The sequence below is a fragment of the Botryllus schlosseri genome, chromosome 5, assembly GCF_051294905.1.
Source record: "Botryllus schlosseri isolate E-star chromosome 5, Bs_hap1, whole genome shotgun sequence".
NCBI classification, from domain to species: Eukaryota; Metazoa; Chordata; class Ascidiacea; order Stolidobranchia; family Styelidae; genus Botryllus; species Botryllus schlosseri.
Genome location: NC_137240.1, coordinates 13,768,566 through 13,781,319, shown reverse-complemented (window position 1 = coordinate 13,781,319; position 12,754 = coordinate 13,768,566). Strand labels below are relative to the sequence as shown.

The following is a 12,754-nucleotide window of genomic DNA, read 5'->3' as shown; positions in this document are numbered from 1 at the left end:
GAGTCTGCAAATGGCTAATCAAGTAAAAGCAGCAGCAACAACATTAATTTACACTCAATTACGAGTGGAGGCGAAAATTGAGATGCCTGATTGAGTAGTGTTAATGAATTTTCACTAAATTACAACTAGCAATAGAAAGGCACCGGTTTGAAAAGTAGCCAACTCAAGTGCAGTAGATATGGTCTCAGGGCCACATCCTTTCAGCTGGTAAAACGAAAAAAAGGTACTTTAGCAATTGAAAGATGCACCAATGTGACTAGGGCTGCATTTAAAACAAATGGTTGTCCAAAACACTTTGTTTCAAACAGTGTTTTAAACAAAGGCCTTTTTGAAAAAGAATGTGTTTTTTATGTTGTAAAATTATGCCATAATTGTGTAAATGCTTTCCAAAAAACGTGTTGGTTGAGCATACGGACAATTACCACCCGATATAGCCGACATACATCGATATGGGATGGTTGGAACCCTTAAAATAGTTGGTTCAACAGGTTACAGATATTTCGTCAAAGGAGCTATATTCACCTTCTATTTACAATTGTCAATGTCAATCCACTATCACGTCACAATTGACTATTCGTGACGTCATGGCTTAAAAAAAACAAGTTTTAAACAAGGGACTTGTTTTAAACATGTATGTCTTAAATTTAATTTTGTTTTAAATACAACCCTAATTGTGACTAACCTAAAATGATGCATCTGATATTTCGCCTGCCCAGTTGTAGTGACATGTCCACTGGCATCCACAGGGTGTCGAAGCTCCCCATTTCAAAAATCAAAACCCATTCCCCAATATTTCTACGGAAATTTACAATTCCGTAATTCGTGTTTTTTTTAAACCCAAACAGGTCTGATTAAAATCGGACGCCCTTCAACGGATATATCTCACATGCGACGCGCATCGGTGCTGCCAATTAGCGAGAATCGACAGGCCACATTATTCCACAATCGCCCGCTGAGTTTGCGTATTCATTGGTACGCGTGTTGAACTAATTGACATCTCCCGCTGTGACGTAATACGAGGCGCGAGCGTATTCTTCACGTCGTTTCTCGCCGGTAATACCTCTCGCAAACAAAACCAGATATACTTTCTCTTCGAGTTCTTATCATAGCGCGAGAAAATGAAGCTTATCTCACTCGCGCATTATCGACATTCACGCACGTACTGTACGCTATTGAATTGGATAGTATATTCATATTGAAATGAACCCGAATATTTTCGGCTATTCAATTGTATATGGAAGTTCTGTACCTCCAAGAAGCTGCTAATAAATTCGTGCTGCCTTGGTAAATTTGGAACTTTCTTAGAGCCCCCTTTTTTCGACTGCGCATAAGCTTGATAATTTCACTGGTAAAAGTAAGGCACATCAAAAATACCTTTACAGAGTCAGCAGTGTTATACACGCACTGAAGTCAACGCTGAATTCACAATCCTCGGTTTACTCAATGCAGACATATATACAGATATCTAAGACCGTCAGCATCGGTTGCGTCAAGAAGGAGGTCGAATTATTGGAGAGAGTCATAAGAACGAATAAGATCAAAACAACCGCGATGTGATTATAGCCAGCCCCGCATAGAGCGCGGCAGGGTTGCGCATTCAAAAATAAAATGAGGTACGAGTCAACCAGGCAAAGCTATCAGAGCTAAAACAGATCACAATCAGACGAAACCCAAGTGTTTTGTTCAAGATTTAGTAAATATGTATGGGCTATTACTAAAGTTAAGAATGTATTCTTTGCGCACATAATCATCCCGAGATCAGTGAATTCGTAACCGTACTATATTCACGAAGGTAAAGGAGGCGAGATTGCAATACAAGGCAGAATTGATGGCCAAGTCAAATGTTACAATGAACTTCTACAACGACGACTGCAGCCACGAATTGCGCTACCGGAAAACGAACATGGCCGCGTTCGCGCCGCCTTTATCAACTGAATATAATTGGACCCTGCACGCGTACAAGCCACAATTAGCGCGGCTTTGGAATTCATTTGTCACGACTAACTTTTCATTTATATTGCGTTTGGGTAAACCGCAACGTCATAATCCTGCGAGCCGAAAATATAAAACGCAACAGCAGATTACATATCCGGTGATTTCCGATCTCTTACGGCCGAGACCTCATTTCCAATTTGAAAATGTTACCTGGCTCAGCTCAAAAAATTGATAAGGTGATTATCATTATTAAATGAGGTCAGCTTGCCCAGGTTTACGCGGCCTACTTAGGAAGCTGATTATTTTCAATGTTTTCGTGGTCCCTAGGGTAACGGCAAACGACTCCCTGGTGGGTCATTACATGCTCAGCTCATTCGTGATCGCATTCGTGATGGCGTTCGTAATCGCGTTCGTGTTCGAGACTTTGCTCAACCGAATAGAACATTTATCTTCTGGATACGTATTACCTGTTTTGCTCGTACTCGTGACTTCTGTTCGTGATGAGTTGGAAATGGGAAACTTGACACTTCGTTTAGTACATCAATGAGCTGGGAAGGATTCCTTGATTGCTTGACTACCCATCAAAATTTGTTAACGGCAGTTTCTGGGAATTAATGTTGAAGTGCAAGCAGAAGTCCAGACAATAAGCTCAGAATTTGCGGAACGATGATTTGTTTACGACTTGATTAATTATGAGCTGAAAACGAATCAAAGACTTATTGAGACCTAAACTTTCCACATAGCAGCTCAGTTATGACATGGCAATTACCCTGTGCTATCGGAAATGCCATAATTATGTTCATCGTCACGACTATCTAGCAGCTTTTCAAACAGTGAGGGCGCTTTCTTATCGTAAATGCTTATCTGCATGCCTGTTTGATATTTTATTAAATTCTTTTCCAAGAATATTCGCGACCCACATGACAACCTATCGCGACACGCAGTCCGGTAATCACTTATTTAGGCGTTCGGATGAGTGTACTAACCTTGACGAGAAGTTAGCAATATGCCAAGGCGGTAGTGTACGGAAGAGGTTGATCTACTCGTCGAGAAGGTAGAAGAAAACTATAATTTTCTGACTGGAACCATCTCCAATTCGAAAACGAAAGCTATGGTTGATGAAAGGTGGCAGGAAATGACCGAAACGATAAATGCCGCGGGATTTGGATCAAAGTTGGAGGCAGGAAAAGATAAGAAAAGTGGTTCGTTTTGGAGTCTCTTGCAAAGAAATCAGTGGCGGAATACAAAAGAGAACCATGCAAGACAGGTGGTGGTGAAAATGAAGCGACTGCCCCTTCGTAATTGCAATTCAGAATCGCAAGCTTCATCGGAGCTATTTTCACAGAAGGCATCGCGGGTACACAAAACTATGTGGCATACGTGGCATCAGCTGCCGGCACTTCGGAACTGACTCCATATGATACTTTGAATACCAGCACGTCAATGACACCAATGACCAGAGAAAGAGCCACTCCAGCGGATGACGATCGCCCGTCAGCCAATAGAGTCAAAATAAGCCGACGCGAACAGCAAGGGGAAGAAATTGTGAAGGCCGGAGATTAAAGATTGTATGAAGAAAATTCACGAGGAACTCCGTACGAACGATTTTCTCAAATTTCAAAAGGCGCAACGAGATTATGTCGCGGAGCGTGGAGCCTCAAACGTCTATGGACATTGGACAACCAAGCAGTCAAGCAAGAAATACAACAGCCTGTTTATTACAATTCTGACGTGTAATAGTAAAAAAATGTCAAGGTCTTTACAATAGTTCCGTTATTTTCTTCCTTTTCCTCAATGCAGTAAGAGTTGTGGCAAGAGTTACCTCGTGGTCATCAACATCGTAAGGGTAAATTAAATCCAGTTAGGTAGTGGCGTTCTATTTCTACGGCAGATGTGTAGCCACCAGCATGTCATCGTAATCTGAACTGTGAGTGCACCTTTTTACCTACCCGGGTTTCGGTGTCAGATGACTTGCTACTAATGATGATTAGGGTGGAAACGTAACGTACCCATCGGGTGATTATAATGTGGCATATCTGTTCGGCATTTGCTGTTTCGAGTGAGGGATTATTTTCGTTTTATTTGATATAAATGTGCTCGATACTTACATGCTACAAGCATTTTTTGTGTTCTCAACATTGCTCCGCAGGCCATGTCAACTGTCCAGCCGGCAGGCCATATGTTTTATATTCCTGACGCAAAATACGGCAACAACCAAGCTGCACGTCAGAACTATTCGGCATGGTTGCGGTTTAAAATTCAAGTCTAGGACACCCAGCAATTTCACTCATAAAAACACTAAAAATCCTCAAACTACTTTTGACCAGCCTTCTACCGGCATAAAGTCGCACTAGTGCTTAGAAGTAATAAAAAACCATAAAATTCCGGTAGAACTAGTTAAGAAAACTACTTGAATATTTAAAAAGTAGAATCACTGACTCCTGTAAATACTCACAGTGGTTAAGGAAGGTACGTCCAACAGGCATAAATCCAGGGTGCTGCTCGACTTATCCGCTACCACAGCCCAAAGCTTGATGCTGTTGTTAAGAGAAATCAAATTTGAGATGTAGGCCATCCAGGAACAGTAACACGAATTCCTACAAACTAAACAGGAATTATAGCTCAGAAGCATTGCACTGTTATTCTCTGCATATTTTTGCGGCACAGCAAAGATTTTCAAAGTCACCGAGTATACAACAGCATTAAAGTCGTGGTAAGAAAACTTGAGATGGTCATCGGTTAATGTAGTCATTGTCGGAACTCAGTGAAAGAAGAAGTAATGTCATAGATTCCTACTCAAGTACAAGTAGAAATAGTGATTTTATAACGAAGTAAAAAGGAAGTATTCAAATACTAGTTTTGCCTAAAAAACAGAAAACTCGCAAAGTAGAAGTAGCCTGAAAATGATGACGGTTAAGTGGGCAAAACCTACACGTGTACTCCGAAAGAGTAGGAATACTTAATTACTGACCCGATCTGAAGATGACATTTAAGCATAAATATCTGGTGACGGCATATTTCGCAGGATACTACATACACGGGACACGCAGGACCTACCTGACATCGCCTGCAGAGGAGTTAACGATAAGAAAGTCTTTCACCTCCAATTCCTTCCAGAATTTGCAGAGCACCATCAAAGTAACGTGCCAGAGACACAAAGAACCCTACAAAGTACAGTGCGGATATCAGTTCACGAACTTGAGCTCCCATTCGAAAGCCTCACTTCATTTGTCAAGCAGAAAGCGTAATCCGAGTGCTGAAGTATCTTCACCATATCTATGTTCCCACCGCCGAGCGACGACAGTTTGTCACTGCTACCTTGCAATCTCAAGTTTGATAATTGCCGTCGAGTAACTAGATCGGACGCAGGTTCCCAGCAGGCAAGGACACTCCCACCCTGAATTTAATAACAAAATCACGTAATGCATGGAGGAATATATTGCCAGTGTATCATAATCAGTAAATATGGCACAGCGTGCAGTTACACACAGTAACGCATGTCCTTACCATGAATAGCAATGCGCGACCACCTCTACATCAGTATTTTTATCGACTTTTTTAATCACAAACCCCATGTAGTATTGTGGATGATTACGCTTACCCCAAAAATTTCAGACAAAAGGTCACCACATCAGGCTAAATTCTATTTAGGCATGCTTGAAATAAGCTAAAAGTTTCACTCACGGCATCATTGCCGAATAATAATAATCTTGTTTTATAGTTTCTCGATGATGTAGTTCAGTGGTTCCCAACGTGCACGATATCACCCCCCCCCCCCAGTGGGCGATTACGAGAAAAAATCGGGGGAAAATGTTAGAATATCCTGTGAGATATATTCAATTACCAAGGTCAAAAAATGCGGGAGAAGATGGCTTATTCTGCAACCTGCATATATGACCGTTAGGACTGAGGAACATTACGAAATTATGAATGCGAGCACTTCTACATCACTCAGAGTTGAAAAAAGTGGGTTGAAAAGGATTGAACTCAAAACTGAACAGTGCCCACAACGACTCGGACTCGAGTCACGACACTATGACTCAGACTCGACCCTCTACTTACTGACTAGGACTCGGACTTGACTCAGCGGTGAACTGTAAAATGAGATTGAATTGTGACTCGGAACCTTGTGACTTGGTTACGACATGTCTTGTTCACAACATCCCTCCCTTTAATGTTTAAAGTCGATGTTGGTGCTTTCGATTGACAATGCTGTCAATACGCAATGTATGGGGGTTCTCTATTTTCAGTAGTTAGGACTGACCTATAAAGATCATAGTTCATGTGATGAAAATGCGGAAAAGCATTGTTTCCTCAACTAGAATATACACCTTTTGGAATTGAAATGCTCTTTTTTTGGCCTATTCCAGTTACAGCCTAATGTAAATAAATGAACTGGACATGGGATTGTGATGTATTTTACAAATGACTGTCACTAATTCCAACTTCTACTTGGAAATATGTCACATTTTGTTATCGGCAGGTTCGTGGGCAAAAATTTGTGATGTATGATTAGGTATCTATAAAGACATCAAGTAATAGGAATCGGATATTCTTAATTCGACTTGAATCCATTGCACGGCTACATAACTCGCACTGAGATTTGCCAAATACTCACCCAAGTGAGGTATCTGTATGATGAGCAACTGGCCGTCATATATGTCATTACACTCCCGTGAACGAAAGCAGTATCCACTGCACAAATTTTCATCGACATTTGAACGCTCTGCATCGACCGGATATCCTTGGTTTTATGAGCTAGAAAAATGAAACCAGATGTTGATGTACCAGGACAATTTAAAAACAATGTCCTAAAAATCAAATAATCGGTTAAGAGTTGATTCGGCCAATAACTTCTGCTCTATTCCAATAGACTACTTCCTATCTTTTCAGTGAGTTGCAATCTTGCGGTGTTTACAACTGATGAAAATAGTAATGAATGATGATGACGGAACAATGCATAAAATAACAGCCAAGTCATTGGATATTGGTCGATATAACTAAATAATGTGGAATTTGAATAGGTCTAATAATTCCAAAAATCATAGGACTCTTACACTTGAGTCGCTACAAACAATAAAATCAGTACACACCTTCCTCCAGAGTTCGCAAAAGCACGTTTGAAAAGAGTGTGATTTTGGATTCCACCAACGCTACAGCAATGCAGTAAATGCCTGGATGAGTAGAAATGACACATTCAACACACAAACGAGGCTTGTCAGTCTTTGGAAATCGGGTTAGCATGAAATCTATTGCTGAAATCAGCACATAAATTGGATTATCACAGCATTATTACACATAACTATGATACCCCATTCCAAATTGGAGTGATAGGTTATGAAATTATGACAGTATACAGCGAAACCAACTCGACTCAAATAACAAAATAACATGCCTTACACTGCCATTCTAGTTCTGCAGTTGGGTAAGCAGATTTCACCAAACATATAGCTTCAACCAAGAGAACAAAGAACCGTATCCATAGTCCATAGATATGCACCTTATATTGTTGATAACTAAACACAGAAGTGCAGCATGGCTTTGATTTAGTTTGAACTGCAGTGTTTCTATGCTAACATAGACGGGCAAACTGGAGGTTTGGCGACTTTCACAAACCTCGATTATTCACGTCTTCTTTGCATACGATCCCACAGCAACATTTCATGGAGTTAGCTTTCACGTCAGCAACTTCGTGTGACAAAACGACTTGCATGGTGTCCAAGGAAACGATATGCAGTTTGCCAGAGGCATCAACAGCTAGCGCCATCTTTTCGTCGCCGCAAAAGCACATCGCATCGATCCGCGCATCTAAACAAGATAAGGCGAAATTGTGTTGTTGCTGAGAGATAATGCTCAGCACTGATGCATGCTCAATTGCACATTAGGGTTATTCAAAAACAACTTTTTTTCATGATCCTGGGGGATTTACCGAATAAATCGTTAGACTGCCTAAAAATCACTGCACATCAAATTTTACTCAATTCCAACCCGTAGTAGTCGGCGCAGAGCAAACTGAAATATTTGAATTTACTGTAAAAAAATGAAAAAACAAAATTTCAAATTTTACTGTCAACCCCGTGAAATTAATGACTTGTCTACAAAAACCATGCTAAACAAATTCGACGCAATTCCAACCGGTAGAAGTGAAGTTATTTGAGTTTTTCATTAATAATTCCGGGATTACTCACCGTCAATGATATTTTCGCGAATCCCAAACTTTGAGCTGTAATACCTTTGCTTCTACTGGTTGGAAGTAGGCAAAAATGTTATGCGTTAACCGTTGTTTTAGGCAGGTTAACAATTTCAAGGGGTTGACAGTTAAATTTAATAGGAAATACATTTTTTATCATAACCAACAATTCAATCAGTGAATACCCCGAATACGGGGAAAATAAGTGATATTTGAACAACCATAATGCACATGAAACAATACCTTCGTTAACATAATGTAGGAGTTCGTTTTGATCATTGTAGTTATCAGCAGCCCAAAAATAATAGAATATGCAATAATTGCCGGGATAAATTCATTACCAAAACATACCATGATAACTTCCAATTAATCAATCAATATTCGTTAATGTTTCTGGACTTACCTAACACTAACTTTAGTTAATTCGGACTGGACTGTGTGGATATCGGGAAGACTTTAAGATCTTGCAGTCGGTCATATCTACTTCAGTCAGTACTCACCAAAGTTAACACTGCTGGAGACTGTCTCTTCACTGAACTGGATTAGAGTCAGGGATTCATCCACGCTGATTGCCACATCGCTATCTTCAGAATAAACTGCAGACACGGCCGGTGTAGCAACCTAATTCGATACAGAATGAAGATATTTTTTTTTTCAATCAGTGATTAACTGATATTCAGAACCCAAATGAGGGGTCAACGAAGGTTGGTTCACAGGCCATACGAATTAAAAAATAAGGCGCTTTATCTGCAGAAATATAATGTTGTACTTATACATTTTTAAGCAAATTTGACAAAATCATCAAATCCCATAATTTTATCTGATTGCGGGCTGGGGCCTTATGTATATATATATATATTAAGAGATGAGCCATTCTGGGCCTTGACATGAAAAAGTTGCTGACCATCACCTTGAACCGTTATTTACAATGGAGTGAGCTCTAGTTCTTCCGGGTTCGATAGAATTCGAGATTTGATATTTGAAACTAGTATCAACCAATATTTGGATATTGTGGCCCGTTGCAATCCTTCTCAAAACCTTTGACTGTAAAAAGATACGTCACTACATCAGCATCATGTATCAGCTCAAAATTCATAGAGCTATTTTTTCATGAGATCAATTTGATAGCAAGAATTTCAACATATAATATTTTTGGAAGACAAGTTCCCCAGAAATTTGACTACAAATAGTCAGGCCAGGATAAAGCTGTTGTACCTTATCCTTTAAAGTTTTAACAACCCAGTCAATGCGCAGTTCTTTTTAGTTGATTTGTTACCTAGATGTCATTTGGACCAAAGGTTCTAAAATGTATTACAAAATATTGCATCGCCAATTATGACACCCAAAACATGAAATTTCAAATAATCAAGGAAATAGACGAGATTTCATCACCATAATTTAATAATGTAGGCCAAGGATACTGTGTTGAAGAATAAGTGTGGAACCATAAAATTTTGCAGCGTTATGTATATAGTTTCAAAATATAAACGGTTAGGTTAGATGAGTGGTACACTGTGACATGTGGCCTCGCTGTTACTACACTTAAACATCAGCAGTCCGACGGCTTATATATTGTATGCATATAATAGATCACCTTTCTATTCGATACAATCTTTCCCAAGATCCTGGAGTCATATAAGGAATATTCTCCGGTCATACATTTTGTCTCGGCATCGCATGCATCGTCGTAATCCTCGAACGCATTCCAACAGCCAACAGAATTTGAGACCATATTTAGAACAAACTTGAAATGAAAATAAATAACATGATGACAGTAACAAAAATTCAACAAAGCGATCATAAATTGATTAAACGGCAATAAAAATAAAAACACAGTAGACGGCACTTGGTTCTACTGAAATGGATTTAAAAGCCTCTGTCGAGCATATGGTAACTTTATACACGCACATACTGATATTGATTTGATACTGACGACGCGACACTACAAAAAAACTCGGAAATATGTATGGAGAACAGGGTTGCCAACTGCGGGAAGGCTCTGGGAGTCAAATTCTTTGAAAATAGTGCTAACTGCCCAACTGACTAAAAAAGTGCCAAATTATCTTTGGTGCTCGACATTACCGTAAATACAAAGAGAAATGAGCTTCAACAGTCCAATAAAGCTTAAATTAGGTTGCAGAAGAAAGCTCGTATATATCTTGGTGAAATTCACTTTGCTCTGCATGTGGTTGTCACGTCAAGTTGTCAGCTCGCTTAGTGGCATTAAATATGTATATATATGCCAAGTCCAAGAAAGAGAGAGCATGTCTAGGTAGAAGAGTTGTAATGACTTGAGTCATGACTCAACTCGAGTTAGACTCGAGTCGCGATTTTCTGATGACTGGACTTAACTCGAGTCATTTTCTCAAAATACGAAAATGATTCGACTCGAGTCAATCTGTGTATTGACTCGACTTGGACTCGAGTCATTGCCCATGACTCGAACCAAGTCATATGACTCGAGACTCTGACGTTCAAGACCGACATTTCATTGTAATTTCGAAGAACAGTTAAGTCTAACCACCCTACTGGGATTTCGTCAATTGGTACTGGTACCTGAAAATGTGACCTGAAACTTTTAAGTGAGGGAAATTAGTATATTATAAATGCGAACCATTCGATATCACCAAACAGAGTTCTAAAAGTGGGTTTACCAAGACTTTAACTGGAAACTGAGCAGTCAACACAATGACTTGGACTCGGACTAGAGTCTTATTACCATGACTCCTGATTGGAATCGCTGGCCTTTTTGCCTGATATATCAAGTGAGCAGCGATGATTTTTTAAGTTAAAGTAATTTAATAAAAAATAATTAAAAAATAAAATATAGTGTGAGCACAGGACACCGACTCCATACAGGCCATGACTCGGACTCGAACCTCTGCTCGATGACTTGGACTCTGAGTTGACTCGGTGGTGAATTGAAAATGACTCGTCTTGACTCGAGTCAAAACTGTAAAAGTGAGATTGACTTGTGACTCGGAGCTTTGTGGCTTGGTTACAACCCTACTAGGTAGCCTAACTTCTAACTTGTGAATGATAGTTGGCATTACATATGATGGTGAAGGTGATATGGTACTGGATTTTACCATAGAAAGCAGATAAATTGACTTGCGACCTAATATTTCGATGTACGGTAATGCAAGATAACCATTTATACGACGTCAGACACCTATATGCCTACTGAAATTCCATATTCTCTAATTCTAACAACAAATGCTTCCTTACGTGTACGAGTATCGTAACCACTAACCAGCACTTCATACTGGTCTAATGTGCTGTTAACAAATTTCATTGTGATAGTTGAAGTAAGTAGAAAGTGCCAAAATAGTGGCACACTCAAATTTCCTACGCTAACGAACATGAACATGAGCCAAAATTCCGAAATTTTACTCCCAAATGCGTCAAATGGCAACACTTATAGAGAATAACAAATTCGATCTTCCCGCTGATCTATTTTACCACAGAATGTCAAACTTCCAGAAGAGGTAAACCATTCGTCACGCCAGAGTTAACAGGTGTCACCTTTTGGGGAAACATTGCAATGACATTATGGGGATCGATGCAATATTCTATTATACATGTAATTTCGTAACGTCCTCGAGAAGAACATATCTCGTCCTGCTTATTTCTATCCAACAGCTCAACTTGAAGATCTGGGATGGTGCTTGCATACAGGAGAAAATAGATTCCGTAGAGAGGTTTCAATCCCTTGGGACATAACAGCAAAATAGCCTACTTCAGGAAACCATTCTCAATCGACTGTAAATGCTCACTACTTTTATCAGACTAACAGCTTCAAATCCGTAAAGTTTTGCAAACATTGCCCTAATTAGACCATTGTAAATATGTAGAAAGCATAATGTGAATATAACTTGATAGGATATGGATAATATGTTTGCGCTATAAAAACTGGGCGAAATAGCCCCTGTGGTCCTGAATGTGCGACCCCCTATGTCAAAACTTTTGGCCCAGATCCTTCAAATAAGAGGCATGTACATTGTACAATACACTGAGCGATAAGTAGCAGAAGATAACTTAAAAGGACGGTCGATGAAAATTGAGTGACATGAGGCTGTATACGAAATGCCAGATTGTTGTCAGGTGATTTTGAGGCTTGAGCGCTGACTAGTAGCTTGTATGTTTACCTGAATATGAACATTGAACACTTATCACGCCGGTATGTCGGGATTCCTTACTTATGTTCTCTCTGCTGGACGATATCCAGCATTCATTCTTCAAAAATCCGTGATGTTGACTGTCGGCAGTATATTGACGATATTGCCAAGCAGTGATCTTTTCTATTCGTGACTAACAAGCGCGCTGTTGACGATTGTCGTTTATATTTTAATTATCTGAATCAATCGTCGGAATTTAAACGGATCATTTTATCTATAATCATTTTTTATAAAACCCTAATCATTCGTAATCAATCTTTTGTCATCTTATTTCGCTCCCGCTTATATAAAAGTCCCTCGACCGATTTAGTTGGAATTTCTCTGCCGCCGAATCAGTTACACATCTAACTCTATTTTTCACCTCTTTGCATCACAAGATTCAGGGCCGTGCCGAAACATTAGTTACGGGGACGATGAAGGTCTGCGAACTAAATCTGTTACTTAAAAGTGA

General features: G+C 39.6%; 1 protein-coding gene across 1 annotated transcript in view; it reads right to left on the bottom strand.

The window, feature by feature from the left end:
- Positions 1–10,440, bottom strand: part of LOC145439101 (kinetochore-associated protein 1-like) — a 51,780-nt gene extending 41,340 nt beyond the window's left edge. The window contains exons 1-8 of the mRNA XM_080316582.1: positions 9,720–10,440; positions 8,626–8,746; positions 7,552–7,743; positions 7,029–7,109; positions 6,554–6,693; positions 5,159–5,332; positions 4,993–5,099; positions 4,391–4,472 (exon numbers count right to left, since the gene is read on the bottom strand). Coding sequence (XP_080172708.1) covers positions 4,391–4,472; positions 4,993–5,099; positions 5,159–5,332; positions 6,554–6,693; positions 7,029–7,109; positions 7,552–7,743; positions 8,626–8,746; positions 9,720–9,926 — 1,104 coding nt within the window. The 5' untranslated portion in view covers positions 9,927–10,440. The remainder of the gene's footprint in view (positions 1–4,390; positions 4,473–4,992; positions 5,100–5,158; positions 5,333–6,553; positions 6,694–7,028; positions 7,110–7,551; positions 7,744–8,625; positions 8,747–9,719) is intronic.
- Between the last annotated feature and the right edge of the window lie 2,314 nt (positions 10,441–12,754).